The 22,562-nt window shown below is 38.6% G+C and overlaps 1 protein-coding gene across 3 annotated transcripts in view; it reads right to left on the bottom strand.

The window, feature by feature from the left end:
• The window catches only part of srbd1 (S1 RNA binding domain 1), a 307,185-nt gene that overhangs the window by 171,060 nt on the left and 113,563 nt on the right, over positions 1–22,562 (bottom strand). For all 3 annotated transcript variants that reach the window (XM_072264996.1, XM_072264995.1, XM_072264997.1), the window contains exon 16: positions 17,133–17,224. In XM_072264996.1, coding sequence (XP_072121097.1) covers positions 17,133–17,224 — 92 coding nt within the window. The remainder of the gene's footprint in view (positions 1–17,132; positions 17,225–22,562) is intronic.

The following is a 22,562-nucleotide window of genomic DNA, read 5'->3' on the forward strand; positions in this document are numbered from 1 at the left end:
ACAGTAAATTCATGGGAGATATGAAGGTTGGTGGAAATATTGATAATATGTAAGTTTTAAGCTCCAGAGGGATATCAATGTGTTGGTGAACTTGGCTGAAAAATAGCACAGTTCAGCAAGGGGTACATTTTGAGAGTACTAATGAGGCTTGGATATACATCGCAGATGGTTTGACGTTAGGATACAGAAAGGAAGAGAGGGGCCATCCTGTACAAATCCATAGATACATGAAGGTGGTAAAAGAGGCACATAACATGAATAGGAACATGTAAGGGATACTGACCTTCAACAGCAAGTGCAACAAAAACAGAAGTAGGAACATTATGGTACAACATCGGTCAGATCTCAGCTGGAATACTGTATGCACTTCCAGTCATGATGTTCTCCAAAGGATGTGAGAGAACTGAAGAGCATGCAAAGGACCTTCACCGATATATTACCTGGGATGGAGCGTTCACATATCAACAGAAACTGAAAAAAATAAGTTTGTTTTCTGTGGAATTGAGTAGTTAAGAGTGGACATGATTGAGGTTTTGAAAATATTGAAGGGTATAAATAGGGGAGACTCCAGGAAACTTTTACGATTACTGTACAATTCACAGACTCAATGACATTGAGGAAACAATCATTATCTCTATAAGTATGATGGATGATCAGTCTCCAAACCACTTGTGCCGAGTAGCTCCATGCCATGAGCTACCTTAGTCGTTTACACAGCTGTATCTTGTGGTTTAAAAATCAATAACGTTTTAAGTTTCAATTCATATAATTGAAGTAATTGTTACCTAATATAATTTCCTATTAGGCATTTAAATGCTTTAATGTGTTTAGTGATGTGTAATAATGTTTTTAAAAAATTACAGGGCATATTACATTTATTTGGGATGCACAGGGTAAAAAGGAGAGGGTCTTCATTGTAACAATATTTTTGTTAACTGTGGGATGGTCAGTAAGGCAGGCTTGTGCATACAAAGCAGGAGAGCTAGCAAGCAGTAACAGTAAGTAATTAGGAACACTAATGGAATGGTCACTTTTATTGAAAGGGATACACAATATAAAAGGAAGGAGACTTTAATGCACAGCGTTGATGAAAAATTCGATGAAGCTCTTTTGCACCACCTGGTGTGCTGCGGATAGTTTTGGTCTCCATATTTTAGGGAAGATACAATACTGTAGATAGTACAAAGGTGGATCATCAAGTTGATTCCTGGAAAGGAAGGAATGACATACTGTATCTAGTGAGTTCAGCAGATGAAGCTCATTGGGCAGGGTCAGAAAAATGAGAAGCAATCTTCTTGAAACATATAAGAATCTATGGGGGACTGACAGGTGGTCTGTCTGGAACCAGGAAGCAGTGTTTAAAACGAGGCACACAGTGATACACACTTCAACTACAAGATTATGGAAAAGTCCAACTGAGAACAGGATGAAATCAGCCATGATTCTACAGCAGGCTTGAGGGGCCAGCTGGCTTACATTCCTGTTTACTATACATCCTCTGACATGCATGCACTTTGGAAGCAGAAATAAATGTGCGTACTATTATCTAAATGGGGAGCAAATCAAAAAATCTGAGATGCAAAAGGACTTGGGAGTCCTTGTGCAGAACAGCCTGAAGGTTAACTTGCAGGTTGAGTCGGTGGTGAGGAAGGCAAATGCCATGTTAGCATTCATTTCAAGAGCTAGAGAATACAAGAGCAAGGATGTAATGCTGAGGCTTTATAAGGCACTGGTCAGGCCTCACCTTGAGTGTTGTGAACAGTTTTGGGCCCCTCATCTTAGAAAAGATGTGCTGGCATTGGAGAGGGTTCAGAGGAGGTTCACAAGGATGATTCCAGAAATGAAAGGGTTATCATACGAGGAACATTTGATGGCTCTGGGTCTGTACTTGCTGGAATTCAGAAGGATGAGGGGGGGATCTCACTGCAACCTTTCAAATGTTGAAAGGCCTAGACGGAGTAGATGTGGAAGGGATGTTTCCCATGGTGGGAGAAGGACAAGACAGCACAACCTCAGGATAGACAGTGCCCTTTCAAAACAGAAATGTGGAGAAATTTCTTCAGCCATAGGGTGGTGAATTTGTGGAATTTGTTGCCACATGCAGCTGTGGAAGCCAGGTCATTGAGTTCATTTAAGGCAGAGATTGATAGGTTCTTGATTGGACGTGGCATCAAGGATTACAGGCAGAAGGCCGGGAACTGGGGTTTAGGAGGAGGAAAAAAAAGGATCAGCCATGATTGAATAGCAGAGCAGACTTGATATACTTACTTTACACTTTATTGTCGCCAAACAATTGATACTAGAACGTACAATTATCATAGCGATATTTGATACTGTGCTTCCCGCTCCCTGGATTACAAATCGATAGTAAATATTAAAAATTTAAATTATAAATCATAAATAGAAAATAGAAAAATGGCAAGTAAGGTAGTGCAAAAAAACTGAGATGCAGGTCCGGATATTTGGAGGGTACGGCCCAGATCTGGGTCAGGATCCGTTCAGCAGTCTTATCACAGTTGGAAAGAAGCTGTTCCCAAATTTGGCCATACGAGTCTTCAAGCTCCTGAGCCTTCACCCAGAGGGAAGAGAGACGAAAAGTGTGTTGGCTGGGTGGGTCGTGTCCTTGATTATCCTGGCAGCACTGCTTCGACAGCGTGAGGTGTAAAGTGAGTCCAAGGACGCCAATGGCCTAATTCTGCTCCTTTGTCTTATGGTCTAAACTTTCTAAAGCTATTAATGGACCTCCTGTCAGCTCCCTTCAAAGCCTTCATGCACAATCCCAATATTCAATAAAATTTGATTTTAATTAAATTGCTCACAAAATGGTTCCCCTTCTATGTTATCATGCACTGACAATACTAATACATACAATTAAATTCAAGTTTAATTGTCATTCAACCATACATGGATACCTCTGAATAAAGCCAAATGAAACAGTGTTACTCCGGGGCCAAGGTGCAAAACACAGCACTAACAATCATCCACAGCACAAGGCATGTATAGCATATATACAACAGCATTAAAATACTGTCACACAGAAATAAAACAAGCCCCTGATTCCATGAATGCAGTCTGCAGTCAAAGACAGTATAGCCTGCCTTCTGCCAAGCAAGCACTGGAGGACAGCACTGACCCTGAAGCCTCTCTCCTGGACAGCCACAAAAAGGTGACACTGTGACCCAAGACCTACAACTCCTCCACCACTGCAGAGCACACATCGGAGAGCTGTAAAACAGTCACACAGAAATGAACACAGTCCAAAGTCCTGAGTCTATGAACACCACAGCAGTCTGCAGCTGAACACAACCAAGTGCACACAGAGGGCAGCTCCAACAACTCCAGCACTGACTCCGATGCCCCCCTTCGGGACAGCTCAAACAGTATTTTTTCATTCTTTTCTGAAACATGAGGACTTGACAACATAGGGACTATGACGTAAATACTGAGGAAGGTTGGCAAAGGCTACAGCGGACTACAGGTCAGATGGAGGGACAGATTAATTTAATCCTGACAAGTACAAGGCGATGTATTTTGGAGTAGGACATATACAGTAAAATGTTGATGAACTAGATTGTTGTTGAACTGACAGATCTTGAGTATCACGTCATAGTTCCCTAAAAGCGGCAATACAGGTTGATGGGGTGATGAAGGTGGCATAGGGCAAATGTCATACGTTAGAGCAAAGAATACAAAGGTCAGGAGGTTATGTTACAACTTTACAAAACACTTGTTAGGAACAAGAGAAAATCTGCAGATGCTGAAAATCCAAGCAACGCACACAAAACACTGGAGGAACTCAACAGGCCAAGCAGCATCTATGGAAAAAAGTACAATCAATGTTTCGAGCCAAAACCCTTCAACAGGACACTTGTTAGACTACATAATGTAGACCTGCCTGCTGTACTAAAGGAATGATATGATTGTTTTGGAGAGAATGCAGAGGAGATTCACAATTTGGATTGGGGAGAGATTGGAGATACTGGACAGGCTAGGTTTGCTTTCCCTGGAGTAAATGTGGCTTAGGAGTGACCCAATAAAAGAATATAAAACGTTAAGTATATATATAGTCAGAAGCTATCTCATTATAGTGGCACCAATAACAAGAGGCATTTTGACAGGCACTTATACAGGCAAGGCCAAGTGGATACAGACCTAATGCAGACAAATGGGATTATTGCAGATGAGCAAGAAGTTTGGAACAGATGTGGTGGTCAAAGAGCACAACTCTATGACTCTTTTTTTCCAAATAGATTCAATTACAGTTGTACCTATAATCAAACATTATATTAAATGGATTTAAACCAAGAGTAAATTTTTATATTGGTTCTGAGCTGTTTACCGACTCACAGAAGATAGCAGTGAATTGGCAAGTATGATAATAAGCGGAGAATTACTTTTTTTGACCACGTAGTTCACCTACCAAATTAAAACGATTAAACAACTTCCACCATTTGTAAACCTAATTCATTTTATTCATGTGACCAAAAATCATGATTTGTCATTCAATGCTATTCTAATTTATCCACTTTCTTGCTGTTCTTTTCCAAAACTACACACTTGGGAGGTGGGGTGCAGCTATAGTGACGCATTGGAAAATATATACCAAAGTCAACAATTAAAATGGTTGTGCTTCCCTTCAGCCAATTACAAACCATGCAATTAAAATAAAAACCATAAATTTATTGATAAAAATTATAACCTCCACAGCAATACATTCTATTTTCATCACAGTAGCTAGCTATATGCCTGTCATAGCTTACAGCTAGTGATCCTTCAATCTACTACTACTGTTATTTGCATAACTATAGATGACCCAAGTGTCCTGCAAAATAGAAGTAAATGCATCAAAGAAAAACCTGAAGTTTATAATGGATTCAAATAAAAACTATAGATTACCAAATGATTATTTTTGAAAGCCTATTCAATTGTTCTAAGTCTTTTATTTGTCTGTAGGAAAATCATTTATTGTGTCAATATTTTTAAATAAAAGGAGGCTATATTCTAACATATTTACATATTTACCATTGATCGCAAACAACATGAGGTTAGGGTTTTTTGCACACAGCACAAAGTCAAGTCCCACTCAGGATGGAGTCAAATTCCTTTCAGGAGTGTGGGAATGAAAGAGGGAGATGTGAAAATCACAGCAGTTTGAAAATGTTTAATAGTTACCTGCATTTAAGAGGCCACCTATCAATTCATCATTGTTCCAGATATTTTAAAAATGTAAAATATAGTTTCTAAGCTGAGGCAAAATTTAAAATTCAAGGTGCAAAGGGACTTTGGGAGTCCTCTTGCAGGATTCTCTAAAGGTTAACTTGCAGGTTGAGTCGGTAGTGAGGAAGACAAATGCAATGTTAGCATTCATTTTGTAAGAAATTTTTCTTTTAGCCACGGAGGGTGTTGAATCTGTGGAATTCATTGCCACAGGTGGCTGTGGTGGCCAGGTCACCAGGTTTATTTAAGGCAGAGGTTGATAGATTTTTGATAAGTCAGGGCACGAAAAGTTACATGGAGACGGCAGGAGAATGAGAGGGAAATGGATCAGCCAATATCAAATGGTGGAGTAGAATCGATGGGCTGAATAGCTTAATCCTGCTCCTAGATTTTATAGCCTTATTAACTACTGTGAAAAGTCCATACACTGCCTTTCTCTAAATGAGCATTATGTACACATTGTACTACAAAAGAAATTATTAGCTTGGAAATCTTTTCAGCACCAAGAATTATTTCATTGCGTATTCTGGGAAAAAAGAAACAAAATTGCTACTGAAGACATAATCTAATTTTAAAAATAAAGAATGGAATCAGTTCTTCCTGCTTGACTCACGGTGTATGCTGCCACCTTGTGTACCAGTGTCACTTAGGTGAAAGTATTCAACTGAAAATTCCGTCGTCAACTCACGGGAGGTGTAAATATGAAGGTTTGTGGAGAAATGCCAAAGCATATTCTTATTCTGCTTCCTATTAGTGCCTATATGCCAGTCAATGGGGAAAGCCTGACATAATAAATATGATACAGTAGATCCTAGTTAATTGAGCCATCCATTAATTGCAGTAGCCACTTATTTGGGACAACTCTTAGAGAACAAAAACTAATTGAGAAAGTAGCTGAAGTTCCCTTTGTTTATTTGGGACACTATGCTGCTTAATTGGGACAGGAGAATGTTGCTGAACAGTTTCTAACTAGGGTCAGTCATGTGACTGTTTGACACTACACCGTGCTCAGAATGAAGTTTTTAATTAGCGCCAGTTGTGTAAGTTTGTGTTCAAAAAGAAGAGATTTTTTTCACTGGTAGTTGGTGAGGAATGAGAACTAAGACAATTCAGAACTGCTCTGCTCACTGCAGTTTCAAGCACTGAAGCTTAGAGATGCCCGAAACAGCCAGGAGTGAAAATGAAACAATTTCACTACTTCAACAAATAGGAACTACGAAGAAATTGAAGGCAGTAGCAATCATTGTATACGTCACAATGAAAATGAAGATTTGCAGGATACAATCATCACAGGCACTTACGAAGGTAGTCCATTATTTGCACTAGGTGTTTGTGTTGATTTTGTTCATTCACAGTCAATCAAAAGAACACGGCAGCGTACCGTCGATAACTAATATGAGCTAATACCCAGTTTTATAGTATTGCAGTAATATTTGTAGTGTTCTAATTTGCTCTGTATTTTATTTAAATACATAGTTTGTTACTCAGATAAACTATAGTTTGTCTTTTTTTATACCTTTTTAACTATTTCCATGGAACTTCAGTTAATTGGGGCTGCCACTTAGTTGGGCCATAATGTACTGGTCTAAATATATCCCAATTAATCCGAATCCACTGTACTTGGTATTCAGCCTACCATTCAGGTATCGAACTGATCTTGCAATGCATGTTATTTTGTGATGCAAATATGTGCAAACAAAATGAGAAGTATAGATACAACAATACAACGTAAATCATAATAAAAACAGACAGATAGACTACGATAATTTCCTGCAAGGACTGTTAGATGTTGTCTAGATTTTCTTGAAAGTGTTTATTTTCATGCAACTTTTCATTATTTTACTAATGAACATTGATTTTAAAAATGCACATTGTCAACGTCAAGCCATTATGTACTGTATCTATTGTAATTTAGTATTGATCCAAATTGAGACCACCTTGCTGCTGTTTTGCCCGCACATGAATTATGGTTAAAACTTACCAAAATAAAGATTCCAGTGAATAATGATACATTGAATTCAAACACTATTCTTTCACATCTGCATCCTAAATTAAAATTATTTTTCTAGAAAAATAATAACTCTCTTTTAGTAGTTCTGAGCACACCACTGGAGGAATCAATTGACAAGAAGGATGTCTAATCTGCGTATGATTTGCCTCTGAAAAAATCATTTCAACATGTTTGATTCAGTCATGGTGATCTGGATGCCAAACTCTTTTATATAGTAACTGACTACCTCAAGGAATACATTTGGGAGAAACTGTGAAAGATTGCTCAAGTTCCACTGCCCACAAAAATTCATTTTCAGTTAATATATGCTCCATAGCAGCAAACAAGCCACTTTGCTAACAAATAGGTCTGCACAAGAACCAGTCTTAGATAAGACCAATCTAACTGGGCTGTGGTATTATCCCAATAATTCTCCCAGTTTTTCCTCGATGCAATTTTGCACTTCACATGCAATTAACTGTAAAAGCAAGGTTTCCTGCCAACCCACTGTCCTTTGAGTGTAAAGGTTCGTGATTGTATAAAATTTTGTGATCATACTCTGGAAAATATGGGCCATTTCCCAGACCTTTGGAATCCACTGACAAACAATAATATTTGTGACTTGCTTCTACCATTTTACAGGACTACAGAACATTTTACAGATTGGGAAGAAATTTGTCTATGTTCAGAAATATCTTAAGCTTCCCCAAATGTAGCATACAATTTTAAAAATATCAGATGTTTAGACGATGCTCCAAGGCAATCATTCCATGTACTGAGAACCTCATTGTTCGAAAACTTTCTTGTACCCCTCCTGAATTTATCCATTATAGCCTCTGTTCACTCCTCAGTTATTTTACTTTGATCTACAACACCTGAAGGTTTCACCATCATTCTATCTGTAACACTAAGATTAATTTGTTTATCCTCACCAACGCAAACTTCATAAACAAAACACAACACAAAATCTTCCAGTTTATTTATTCCCTTCCCACCAATGAGGGACCTAAACTTTCAATTCTTTCACTTTATATAGTATATTCAGTGCTCACAATGTGTATGCTCTATAAAAGAGAAATCAAACAGAGATTCAGTAAGCACTTTGCAAAACATCTCAATTCAGTCCACCATGCTAATATTGACCTTCCAGTTGCCTGTCATTTTAATTATCCTAGTCTGACTTCTATGTTTTTCAATAAAATCCAATCTAACTCAAGGAGCTATGTTAATTCTCTTAATTTACACTTCGAACTTAACCCTTAATTCTATAATCTAAGATAACCAGCCTTTGTCTTTGTATCATAACTCGTCAGTTCTGACAAGTGGTCAGTGACCTGAAGTCTTTACCCAGTTTCTCTCTCTACACGTGCTCGCCCAACCCACTATATATTTCCAAAAATATCAAAAAAAAGACCCCACAGGATAAAATGTTAAAACCCCTCATGCCAATGGGTAATGAGCACTTGCTCAAGACTGCCTTGATGTTGGGAGTAACACAGGGTTGACATGCAGGGGTTTTCAAGTGTGTACCCTCCTTCCTTGAAGGATTAGCCGACTACATCTCTGGAGGGCTCAACGATGACTCCTGGTGTCCCAGAGTCACCTCCTCCCCTGTTGTGTCTTCCCACTCTCTTGATGCAATCTTGGAGCCCAAGAGAGGTCAGTGTTATATTGTGTCTCATTAAATTATTTTTAAAAATATCTTTGACATGAAACATTAATTCTGTTTCTCTTTCCATAGGTAGTCCTTGAGCTGCTGAATGTTCCTACCATTTTGTGCAGACTTCCATTTTCTAAACATTTCTTCAATTTTTTAACTCAGGCATTTGATACATAAGGTATGTATGAGTGAATGGATGATCAGGCAAAACATTAGGAATCAAATTGACTGCTTTTTCCATTTACTTCTATATAACATAGGTATCTGTGGCAAGTCATATATTTATTGCCAAGCATTAATTATCATAGAACATGGAGCAGTTCAGCATATTACAGGCCCTACGGCCCACGACACTGTTCCAACCTATATAAACACCATCCCTCCTCCACCATAACCCTCCACTTTTCTTACATCCATCTGCTCATCTAACAAGTCCCTTAACTGTCACTAATGTATCAGCCTCTACCACCACATACGTTCGACGCACCTACCGCTCTGTATAAAAATGCTACCTCAGACGTAAAACTTTCTTCTTAAACATCTGTCCTCTGGTACTAGCCATTGCTGCCCTGGGAAAAATGTCATAGAGTCACAGAAAAGTATGGCACAGAAACAGGCCCATCTAGTCCATGTCAAAACAATTTAAATTGCCTACTCTCATCGACCTACACCAGGACCATAGCCCTCCATACCCCCTACTATTCATGTACCTATCCAAACTTTACTTAAACTTTGAAATCAAGTTTGCATGCACCACTTACGCTGGCAGCTCATTCCACACTCTCGTGACCCGCTGAGTGAAGTTTTCTGTCATGTTCCTCGTAAACTTTTCACCTTTCACCCTTAACCTATGACCTCTCATTGTAGTCCCATCCAACTTCAGTGGAAAAAGCCTGCTTGCATTTACCCTATCTATACCCCTCATAATTTTGTATACCTCTAACAAATCTCTTCTCAATCTTCTATGTTCTAACTCCTAACCTACTCAATCTTTCCTTATAACTCAGGTCCTCTAGGCCCAGCAAACATACTTGCAAATTTTCTCTGTACTCTTTTGATAGAACTTGTCATATTAGGCAAGAACCTAAGATTGGCAGTTTATAAAAGGGCATAGATACTACAGATTCTGCATTTTTTTAAAAAAGTTTTGACTATAGGCTAACCATTTAATTCTATCATTTGCTTTAAAGACTTTTGAGCTAGCTTCAGAACCAGCTGACAATGAACTCGAAGCTTTTGGACCACAGCACATTTCTCAGCAGATGAAATGAAGTCAAACAGGGCAAGTTTGCTTCTTTTGTAATGTCATCAATGCTGTTTCAGCAAAGAATACCTAAAATATTTTGAGATCCTTTGTTAATGATCCTAGTTATGAAGATTATTCTCTTGAGGCAGCTGGAGAAGCAGTAAAAACAAAAATACATGGGCATTTTATTTGATTCCTCCCATGTAGCCTCAGAATAAATGTAGTTTGGCTGCCATCTGTATCACGACAAATGGGGCACAGTGTGGGGAAGATCTGAAAAATACATTAGAAATATGACTGCAAATATGAAGTCATAGCAATTAAGTCTTCGAATTTAAAAAAAGGATTTCCAAACACAAGCACATTTATATTTTCTTGGGCCCTTAATAAAATATTAGGTTAGTACCCAGTTATAAAATCTGGTTCTCATTCATTACATGCTATAAAATGAGATGCAGAACATTTTTATAACTTCAAAATATGAGCTCTGGGTCAATGAACTTCCGACTGTTTTGTGATATTTATTGGGCCATATGTTTAACACCCCAGATTCACTTTAACAATGTTAAAAAATGCATAAAACTTCTTTCTACATTATCTACAAAAGGTCCAAATAAAATACCAATTCATTAGTGCCATGCAATTTTCAAACTTTGGATGGCTACTTGAGATATCAGTTCTATTGAATCTTTGTAAATGAACAAATATTCAGTAAATTCACTGGAGGTCTTGGTCTCTTATTCACATCCCCAAATTTCTAAACTCCTAAGTAATGGTCAGTTAGCTTTCAATGATATATATCATATTAGCAGTCTACTGCAGCAGTTAAGTATCTTATCCAAGTTTCCCTAAGGCAATCAACAAGTTCATATATATTTGAATAGCGTGTGGTCATTAGCTTTCAGAAAGATGCTCTTTAAACATATTATTCAGTAAATTAAAAGCAATATACCTTTTTAATACCCCATCAAAAGTTGGCTATGGGGCTTAAATGAAACTGCTAATTTATATCCAGAATACTAAAAGAGAATTCTTTGTAATTTCTCCCATTATTAAATTGTACTCATAATCAATTCTGATCACTTCTCCAAGTACATTAATTTGTACAAATAATAAACTGAAATTTCAGTCCTCAATCAGCATCTAGGACACACTGCTTGGGAAATCAGAGCAATGAACTCTAGTCAAAATCCTAAGGGATAGTTTTGTATTAGTCGTGAGGCATTAACATTTTAAACCAAAGATCCTTGAAGGAATGTTAGTAGAGTTAAAATGCCAATTCTGAGGACACAACATAAATGTACCATTAATAAGTCTATACCAATCTGGCTACAGTACAAGTAGACACACATCAAGGTTGCTGGTGAACGCAGCAGGCCAGGCAGCATCTCTAGGAAGAGGTGCAGTCGACGTTTCAGGCCGAGACCCTTACTCACTCTTCCTTCAGTTAGTCCTGACGAAGGGTCTCGGCCTGAAACGTCGACTGCACCTCTTCCTAGAGATGTTGCCTGGCCTGCTGCGTTCACCAGCAACTTTGCTGTGTGTTGCTTGAATTTCCAGCATCTGCAGAATTCCTGTTGTTTACAGTACAAGTAGAAATTACTTAGGTTCCAAATCAAGATCAATAATCCAGTACATCAAATGTATTTCATTCCAATGTGTAATCAACTTCGAACACAAACTGCTTTAAAAAGAACCATCCTTAATTGCCACTATGGAAGGAGTTACGAATAAACCGCATTGGTATATTTGGAATCACATCTAAATGTGACGAGGTAAGGATGACAAATTCCTTCTCCATTAGTGACCAGGTAGGCTTTTAATAACAATTCAATAATTTCAGAGTGTTATGTGATTTTTGTTGAAAACTCCAGATTTCAGCTGCTCTGGTGTGATTGCAGTTATCTTTCTGGAACAATGGTTCAAAATCCTGAGTGCTATTCCATTAACTATTCTGTTATATGCAGTGACTTGCTGTCCTTGTTAAGTTACTGAAGGCCATATGTAGTAGAAATCACAATTTTGCAATGTGCTTACAATAAACCTTGAACAAATGATCTAAGTGCTTTGAAACCCTCAGCCAGTTTTGTGTGCATAATACTTGGGAAAGGCTACCACCGTCACTTCTATGATGTGAGATTCCTTTTGCCACTGGCCTATAAATTACACCATGAACTATGTCATTTCACATAAGATAGTTGTCTGCTCTGTAAGTATTTCTCATTGAAATTGTGATTCTAGTAGTAGATGCAAGTCCTTATCTTGAAAAATCAGACAGTCATAACTACCATCATAAGCTTTGTTAGATGAAACAAGTAATTCAACATTCACAGAGAATGATATAAGGATCAGGAACTGATGAAACACAATACCTTTATTTGTGATTGCATCTTATAAAGCTTATTTTAACTCAGAAAATATTTTTAAAACTTAAAATAAGTCCTAAAATGTAAGTGGATCTTCATCAACTGTGTCTCAAAATATTTTGACATATATAATCACTTTAAGTTCAATAAATTTCTCCAACATAAAGTCCAACATGGGATAAATATTGCAACAGTTGCTAATTTTGCTAATTAATGACTTTATATTATTTAACGACAGCTGAGAAGATTGTAATTGTAAAAAGTGGTGCTGAATAAATGTTTCATTCTCTTAAAAGAAAAGTGACCTTTTCCTTTATGTTGCTAAAAGCTAGCAATGCTCTTTTAGGTTTAAGGTTAAGGTAGACAATATCTTAAATTGACATTGTGGCAAAATTCCCACACACCTAGTTTGTTAAATGCTTTTCTTTCCTTAAGAAACAGTCAGAAGGAATTATGCTTCCTCTGAGCCTTACTTCTACTCACACTAAGTACCATTACAGCCGTGACTGTGCACCTATTTTCATGACACATCCTCTAGGGTTTGACCTCACTGATATTACGGCTTCAAATTCATAACACGGGAAGCCAGAAGGCATTTCACAAAGGCAAAGTGTAAGCAGCTTGCTCCAGTTTAAGTGTAAATTAATCCAATGTATTTTGGCCTGTGGAGAAATGACAGGCAGATGGGAGTTGACAATACTTCACAATGTGACCTTTTGCTTTACGGCGCCCTTTCGGGGATCCTCCTTCAAGCAGTGCTGTCTAAGACAGACTAGCAATTGGTCAGAAAAATCTTTATTTTTAGTTACAACAATCAAATATGTCTCAACTTAAAAAGTAGAAATTTCCACTTAAAATAACTTTACATTAAGAAACTCAAAAACTTGCCCATGACTTAAGATAATATCTCTATTAACTTAAAAGCAAATACTAAACATTTTTGTATTAACTCATTTTTCAGCAAATTAAGGGGCAAATATTAATTCTTAGTCTGTTGGCATCACAGAAAAGCATTTTAAAAGCAGTAATACCATATGATACACTGACTCAATAATAAAGGACAAATTTTGTTCCCATGCCATTTCTCTGTGTAATTCTGAACACTGCATAAAATCTTGAAAAGGCTATAATACACACCTTAAGTGCTAACAGAAAAAATATTTTACATACAAATATTTATATGGAAACAAAAATATTTAAAAGTGTCTGATTAAATAATTACTTGAAGAAACAAATCTAGCTTACAGTGATGTTAGAAAGTTTGTGAACCCTGTAGAATTCTCTCTATTTCTGCATAAATATGTCCTAAAATGTGATTAAATCTTCACACGTCCTAAAACTGGATAAAGAGAACGCAATTAAATGAATAACACAAAAAACATGATAGTTGTTCATTTATTTATTGAGAAAAATGATCCAATATTACATGTATTTGTTGGAAAAAGTAAATGAATCTCAGGGGTAATGCCTTCTACAAAAGCTATTTGGAGTCAGGTGTTCTTATCAATGAGAAGAGATTGGAAGTGTGGGTTGTAGAGGCCCTATAAAAAAGACACACAAAGTCAGATTACTGACTGTGTACACACATCTATTGATGCTTCTCGACACATCTTCAGTGATGTTCCTGGAATCATCGGGTGTTTCGGGTCTTTCAACATCATACAACCTCCTCCAGGTGACCCAGCCGGGGCTGATCAGACCCCAGCTTGCGTCCAGATGGCTAGCTACTTATGACTCCATGGCTCCCCTCTTTTGAGCCACAGCCATCTTGAGGCCCTCTCTGCCGCATCCTCTTCCTCTCTCCCTCGATGCCCAAAATGCTGAAAGCTCTAACTAAAGAATGGGCTACGAATCCCCTACAACCAACCTCCACTGGGAGACACCTCACTCTCCATCCAGCCTGCTGACAGTTGCTGACCAGTCCTGCGTACTTGGAGAGCTTCCTTTCAAAGGCCTCTTCCAAGCTATCTTCCCATGGGACTGTCAGCTCCAGCAGCACCACTTGCTTAGTAGACTCAGACACTAGGACAATGTCTGGTCGCAGGGTGGTGGCTGCGATATGGTTGGGGAACTTCAGCTGCCCTTCGAGGTCCACCAACAGCTGCCAGGCCCTTGCAGAGGTCAGAATGCCTGCAGATGTTCTTTTGGCAGGTATAGGCTGTTCTCCAGCTCTGACAAAGGCAATGGTCTGCTTGGAGGGTTGGGAAGTGATGCTCTTCTCAAGAAACATCTGTTTATGTGCACCATGCCTCGATCAAAACGACTTTCAGAGGATCTTAGAAGAATTGTAGAGATGCATGAAGTTGGAAAAGGCTACAACAGCATTTCTAAAGACATGAGTGTTCATCAGTCCACACTAAGAGAAATTGTCTACAAATGGAGGAAACTCAGTACTGTTGCTACTCTCCCTCAGAGTGGGCATCCTGCAAAGATCACACCAAGAGTAAAATGTTGAATGCTGAAGGTGGTGAAAAAGAACCCAAGGATAACAGCAAAAGACCTGCAGTAATCTCTAGAACTTGCTAAAGTCTCTGTTCATGTGTCCACTGTCAGAAGAACACTGAACAAGAAAGCTGTTCATGGAAGGACATCACGGAGGAAACCGCTGTTCTCCAAAAAAAAAAATTGCTGCAGGTCTCAAGTTTGCAAAAGACTTTCTACAATGCTCCTGGGACAATGTTGCATGGACAGACGAAACAAAAGCTGAGCTTTTTGGCAGAAATGCATACCGCTACGTTTGGAGGAAAAAGGGTACTGCACACCAACGCCAAAGCCTCATCCCAACTGTGAAGCATGGTAGAAGGAGCCTCATGGTTTGGGGCTGCTTTGCTGCCTCAGAGCCTGGACAGCTTGCAATCATTGAGGGAACAATGAGTTCAAAATGGTATCAAGACATTTTACAGGAAAATGTTAAGGTAGCAGTCCTTCACCTGAAGCTTAATAGAAATTGGATAATACAATCAGACAATGATCCAAGAGTAAATCAACAGCAGAATGGTTTAAAAAGAAGAAAATTTGTATTTTGGAATTGCCAAGTCAAAGTCTGAACTTGATCCTATAGAACATGTTGTGGAAGGACCTGAAACAAGCAGTTCATGATAGGAACCCCACTAACATCCCAGAGTTGAAGCAATTCAACTTGGAGGAGTGCCCTAAAACTCCTCCAAGCCGATAAGCAGGACTGATCAGCAGTGACTGGAAATGTTTGGTTGAAGTTATAGCTGTACAGGAAGGGGGGTTACACCAGTTACAGAAAGCAATGACTCACATACTTTTTCCAACAAATACATGTAATATTGGATCATTTTTCTCAATAAATAAATGAACAAGTATAATGTTTTTGTGTTATTTATTTAATTCGGTTCTCTTTATCTAGTTTTAGGACTTGCATGAAGATCTGCTCACATTTTAGGTCATATTCATGCAGAACTAGAGAAGACCCTTCAGGGTTCATAAACTTTCTAACACTACTGCATACTGTGCAGCTACAAATTGGGATACTGTAAGCTTCCCACAAAATGAAAGATAATACCTGCAGGTAAGGGTATGGTTAGCACAAGATGTACGTATATTTGGTAAGTACTAAAACAAATTTATACAATCTAGAACGAAGAAGCTGCCTATCCATTTTCTGTATGATTTCTGTAAGATCCCTAGCACAGCATATTGGGATGCATGTAATTACATTTTTTCTGTTAATTCACATGTGGGCATCAGCAAGAACAGGAAACCATAATTACAGTGTTTCATTTCCATCCCAGTCACTAATTGAAAATTTGATTGGGAAAATATTCATCCAACTAAAATGTGACTACAGCACAGAAAAACAATTTTCGCAATGAAATCACATCCAAATAGTTAAAATTTTTTTACAAATTTGACTCAAAAGGTATATCAAAATGAAGGTGCTTTAATTGTATTAAGTGGCAAATATATTAGTAGTCAAAATCAGTGAATATTTCTGATCTTGTTTTACATCCCAATGGTTAATGGAAAATATTGTGGTGGTCCAATGATCAACTGTATGATTGGTTAGGCTCTAAGTTAATGATAAAGGTAACTTCAGTGCAATATTGAAATGATGTAATGAAGTATTTAGAATAGTTACAAAATATCCTAAAGATTACAATTTAAAATGAAGTAAAGCAACATATACAATATTCATAATAGATCATGAATAAACCAAGTAGAATGAAGGATTAAAATATGCCAGAATAACTTTAAGTGTATACTCTTAGCAAGATGTTAATACTGTATTCCCTCAATAGTTCAAAGGAATGGAGCCACTGAGGTACTGAGAAGGAAAGCCTGGACGATCAGTCAGGTTTAGCAAAGGGAAAATGAAGACATGATTTGCTATTCTCAATTACTTTTCAGTGAGTCCTAATAAAACTGCACATCAGCATGAAGGATTTGAATAAAATGCCAACTCAGAAAACTGTACTGAGAAAATTCAATTACTGGAAATGTAGTTTTGCTAGTAAATTTTTGAAGGAGGGAAACAGTGCACCCCTTGTTTAGATTAAATTGGAATTTTGGCTTTTGATTTATGTCAGCAATGTGATACAAATTATATTTAAATAAAGCCAGCAATCTAAATGTTTAATTAGTTAAATGTAGACTTTTACACAAGTGAATTGGAATTTAGCTCACCTGCACTTCTGAGATTTGGATCCAGATTGGGCATCTCTTTAGCAGCCTCTGGGCTAACACTATATATGGAGGCACCAGCTTCATTGGTAATACTGTAAAAGGTATTTTTAAAAAAGATTTTAATAAACATGAAGATTGCTTAGAACATGGAACAATATAGCACATGACAGCATCTTTGGCCTGCAAAGTTGCATTGATCAATGTAGACCAACTGCATGATCAATCTAAAACTTCCCTTTTATAGAGCCCAGAACCCCTCATTTTATTTCCTTCCATGCGCCTATTCAAGAGACTCTTAAATGTTCTCTTTTACCCCCAGCAGTGCATTGCAGACACCCACCACTCTGTGTAAACAACCTACCTCTGACATCTCCTCTAAACTTCCCTCCACTCTCCTTAAACAAGTGTCCTCTGATATTAGCCATTGTCATCTGGGAAAAAGGTATTCGCTGTCCACTCTATCTATGCCTCTCATAATATCATACACCTCTATCAATCCGATCACCTCTCAACAATCCAAAGAGAAAAGCCCTAGCTCACTCAATCTTTCCTCATAAAAGATATTCTCTAGTCCAGACGGTATCTTGACAAATCTCCTCTGCATCCCCTCTAAAGTTTCCATATCCTTCCTATAACGAGGTGAACAGAACTGAGCACAGTACTCTAAGGTGTGATCTAGCCAGTTTTATAGAGCTGCAACATTGCCTCATTGTTCAAACCATGGAATGCTTCTGTGCTAAGAACACTCACTCCACCCTAGAACACAAGACATGACTCACCCTTACTAGCTCCAGTAGTGAAAGCAAGGTTTTGGTCATCTTGTGAATACTGTATCAGCATTAGGCAGGTGTAGTGGTGTCTGAGAACTCTCATTGTGCTGCTCAGTTCACAATAAATAAAAATTCCATAGATTCACTTTCCCTTAATTTCCAAAGTAAACAGTGAACTGTCTACGTGGCCCTCTTAAGACCATAAGACATAGGAGCAGGATTCAGCCATTCAGCCCATCGAGTCTGCTCCACCATTCCATCACAGCTGACCTCAGATCCCACTCCACCCCATACACCTGCCTTTCGGGCATATCCTTTCATGCCCTGACTGATCAGGAAACTATCAATTTCTGCTTTAAATGTACCCACAGACTTGGCCTCCACTACCATCTATGCCAGAGCATTCCAAAGATTCACCACTCCCTGGCTAAACAAAAAAATCCTCCTTCGCTCTGTTCTAAAAAGTCACCCCTCAATTTTGAGGCTTGTGCCCTCTGGTTCTGGATACCCCCAAAACAGGAAACATCCTTTCCACATCCAACTTATCTACTCCTTTCAACATCTGGTAGATTTCAATGAGATCCCCCCACATTCTTCTAAGTTCCAGTGAGTAGAAGCCCAAAGCTGGCAAATGCACCTTGCATGTTAACTCCTTCATTCCCAGAATCATCCTCGTGAATCTCGTCTGGACTCTCCAATGATAACACATCCTTTCTGAGATATGGGGCCCAATACCATTGGGAATACTGCAAGTGCGGCATGTAGTCTTAAGGGCCTACACACAACTAAGTTGACCATTTTCCCCTGCGATACCATTAATGGAAATGCTGATATTTCAGTGCATAAATGCACCATGTACCATAGCAGTGATGTGTGGGAGCCAACAATGTCCTGGTACACTATCAAGATACAAACACTTTGGCTTAAAGCACTGGGCATTGTTTGGGTTTGTAATGTGAACCAGCAATTTCAGAAGAAAATTAAGTGAGAAAAATTAAATAATTTGCTTCCAACCTTGCCCCTGCAATTGCTTTTATAAATGATTGGTCATTGGTACATTCCAATGAATGGATCAAAACAATATTTTTAAAAAGAACTTTAACACACATGGCAAGTTGATGAAGATATAAATTAATAAAAAGAAACACTTCGTAAATGTTTTTTATTTACTTCAACACAAATCTAAAATAAAAATAACATCAGATTTGAAAACAAAACCTGGAAAGGATTAAGTTTTAAATGCAATCCATCTTAAGATGTCCATTTTGTTCCAAGTCTTAAATATTTTACACTCTGCTGAGCCCTCGGGGTAGGGGGAGGGAAGGAGGAATAGAATGAGAGAGAAGGAAAGACAGAGGGGAAGGGAGAGAGGGAGGGAAGTGACCACGCAAGAAAGAGAGCAATATCTTTACTACGTCCCCTATGACTTGTCATTTTAACCTGCGTTTGCTCAGCATTTCAGTCTTAAAAAGAAACACGCATTGTTATATTATTGTGACACTCTTGCCACCTAGTGGCCATGAAGTTCAGCTGCTAAATTGATATCTAATACTGTAATTTTATTTCTATTATTTAGTAAATCAGATAAACTATCAGAATCAGGTTTAATTATCACTGGCATATGGTGTGAAATGCTGTTTTGCAGCAGTTGTACATTGTAATACATAACTAAAAACTATCAATTACAATAAAATTTTATAAAAATTAAACAAGTAGTGAAAGAAATAAGAAGTCAAAGGGAAACAAAATGAGGTAGTGCATATGGATTCAATGTGCATTCAGGAACCTGATGGTGGTAGGGAAAAAGCTGTTACTAAAACATTGAGTGCATGTCTTCAGGGTCCTGTACCTCCTCCTCAATGGTAGCAATAAAAAGAGGGCATCTTCTGGGTGATGGGGGTGCTTAACGACAGTTCCCACCTTCTGAATAACTTTTTAACCTAGTGCCCAAGAAGCTTGCAACTTCTGCAGCTTTTTCCCATCCTGTGCAGTGGCCCCTCCGTTACAGACAGTGATACAACCAGTTAGAATGCTCTCCATGGTACATCTGAAGAAATTTGCCACTGTCTTTGTTGACATACCAATTCTCCTCAAACTGTTAATTAAATACAGCAGCTGTTGTGACTTCTTTGTAATTGCATCAACATGTTGAACCTAAAATAGATCTTCAGAGCTGCTGACACCCCGGAACTTGAAATTGCTCACCCTTTCTACTGTTGATCTCGCGATGAGGATTGGTGTGTGTTTCCTTGACTTTGCCTCCCTCAAGTTCCTTGGTCTTACTGACGTTAAATGCACAATTGTTGCTGCAAAACCACTCAATCAGCTGATCAAGCTCGCTCCTGTATGCCTCCAAATCACCATCTGATATTCTACCAATAATAGCTGTGTCATTTGCAAATTTATAGATGATGTTAAGTTGTGCTTAACTACACAGTCAGGGTGTACAGGGAATAGAGCAGTGGACTAAGCACATATCCTTGACGTGTGCAAGTGTTGATTGTCATTAAGGGGATGTTATTTCCCATCTCCACTGACTGTGGTCTCCCGATGAGGAAGCCAAGGATCCAGTTGCAGAGGGAGGTATAAAGGCCCAGGCACTGATTGGAGTTTGTTAGATTAGTACTGTGAGTATGACGATGTTGAACAGCAGCATGACCTAAGTATTGCTATCACCCAGGTGATCGAAGGCTGAGTGGAGAGTGCATCTGCTGTGGACCTATTGTGGCAGTATTGTGGTCCAGGTGCTTGCTTAGGTAGGTGTTGATTCTGGCCATGACAACCTCTCAAAGCACTTCATCACCAACAATGTCAAGGTCTGATTAAAACTAAAGATATATTTTGGTTAATTGTATTACAAAAACATTTAAGAATAAACACTTTAAGAACTGGCATAAGACCATAAGATATAGAAGCAGAATTAGGCCATTTGGGCCATTGACTGTACTTCACCATTTCATCATGGCTGATCCAATTTTCCTCTCAGCCCCAGACCCCTGGCTTCTCCCTGTATCCCTTCATGGCCTGACCAATCAAGAATCTATCAACCTCTGCCTTAAATATACATGAAGACTTGGCCTCCACAGCAGTCTGTGGAAAAGAATTCCACAGATTCAGCAGTCTCTGGCTAAAGTTCCTCCCGATCTCTGTTCTAAAAGGATGCCCCTCTGGTCCTAAACTCTCCCATCACAGGAAACATCCTCTCCCCATCTACTCCATCAAGGCCTCTCACCATTCAATAAATTTCAATGAGGTCACCCCTCATTGCAATACTTTTCATTGTTTTTCTGTTTTAATCTTAGAAATGTATTTATAATTATTACTTGTGAAATAATTCTTGAGATTTAATGATCTACAAAGTATTTTGCTATCACAAAATTTGTATGCCCCAATTAAGACAATAAGACATAAGAGCAGAAATAGACCATTCAATCCATTGAGTCAGCTCTGCAATTCCATCATGACTGATTTATTACCCCCCTCAACTCTATTCTCCTGCTTTCTCTCCATAACCTATGACACCCTGACTAATCAAAAACCTATCAACTTCTATTTTAAATGTATCAAATGACTTATGTCATTGACAGCATCTGTGTTCCCCCACAGCCTTCTGTGGCAATGAATTCCACAGACTCACTACGCTCCAGCTAAAGGAATTCCTCCTCATCTGTTCTAAATGGGCATCCTTCTATTCTGAGGCTGCGCCCACTGGTCCAAGACTCACTCACGATATGAAACATCCTCTCCATATCCACTTTATCCTGACCTCTCGATATTCAATAGGTTGCAATGAGATGCCCCCTCATTCGTCTAAACTCCAGCGAGTGCAGACACACAGTTATCAAAAGCTCCTCAATCGTAAATCCTTTCATTCCTGGAAACATTGTTGTGAACCTCCTCTAGACCCTCTCCAATGCCAGCAAATCTTTTTGTAGATAAGGGCCCAAAACTTCTCGCAATACTCTGATAATAGCTTAGTCATAGTGCAAAGGGACTCTCCCAAGTCCATCTGCACCTCTGAATACTGAATTTTCTCCCCGTTTAGAAAATAGTCCATGCCTTTATTCCTTCTTCCAAAGTGCGTGACCATACACTTCCCTGCACTGCATTCCAGCTGCCACTTCTTTGACCATTTTCCTAATCTGTCCAAGTCCTTCTGCAGAGTCCCTGCTTCAACATAATCTGCTTCTCCACCTATCTTCATATTATCCCCAAACTTGGCAACAAAGCTACCAATTCCATCATGCAAATTATTAACATATAACATAAAAAATGGTCCCAACACTGACCCAAGCAGAGAACCAACAGTCACCGCCTGGCAACCAGAAAAGGCCCTCTTTATTCCCACTTTTTGCCTCCTGCCAACCAGGCACTACTTTATCCATGCTAGAATCTTCCCCGTAAGACCATGGGCCCTTATCTTGTTAAGCGGCCTTGTGTGCTGCACCTTGTCAAAGGCCTTCTGGAAATCCAAGTGTACATCGACTGACTCTCCTTTGTCGATCCTGCTTGTTATTTCCTCAAAAAATTCCAACAGATTTGTGAGGCAAGATTTCCCCTTAGGAAATCATGCTAAATTAGGCCTATTTTATCATGTGCCTCCACATATTCCAAAACCTCATCCTTAATGGATTCCTGCATCTTCCCAACTACTGAAGTC

The sequence above is a fragment of the Mobula birostris genome, chromosome 8, assembly GCF_030028105.1.
Source record: "Mobula birostris isolate sMobBir1 chromosome 8, sMobBir1.hap1, whole genome shotgun sequence".
Taxonomy (NCBI): Eukaryota; Metazoa; Chordata; class Chondrichthyes; order Myliobatiformes; family Myliobatidae; genus Mobula; species Mobula birostris.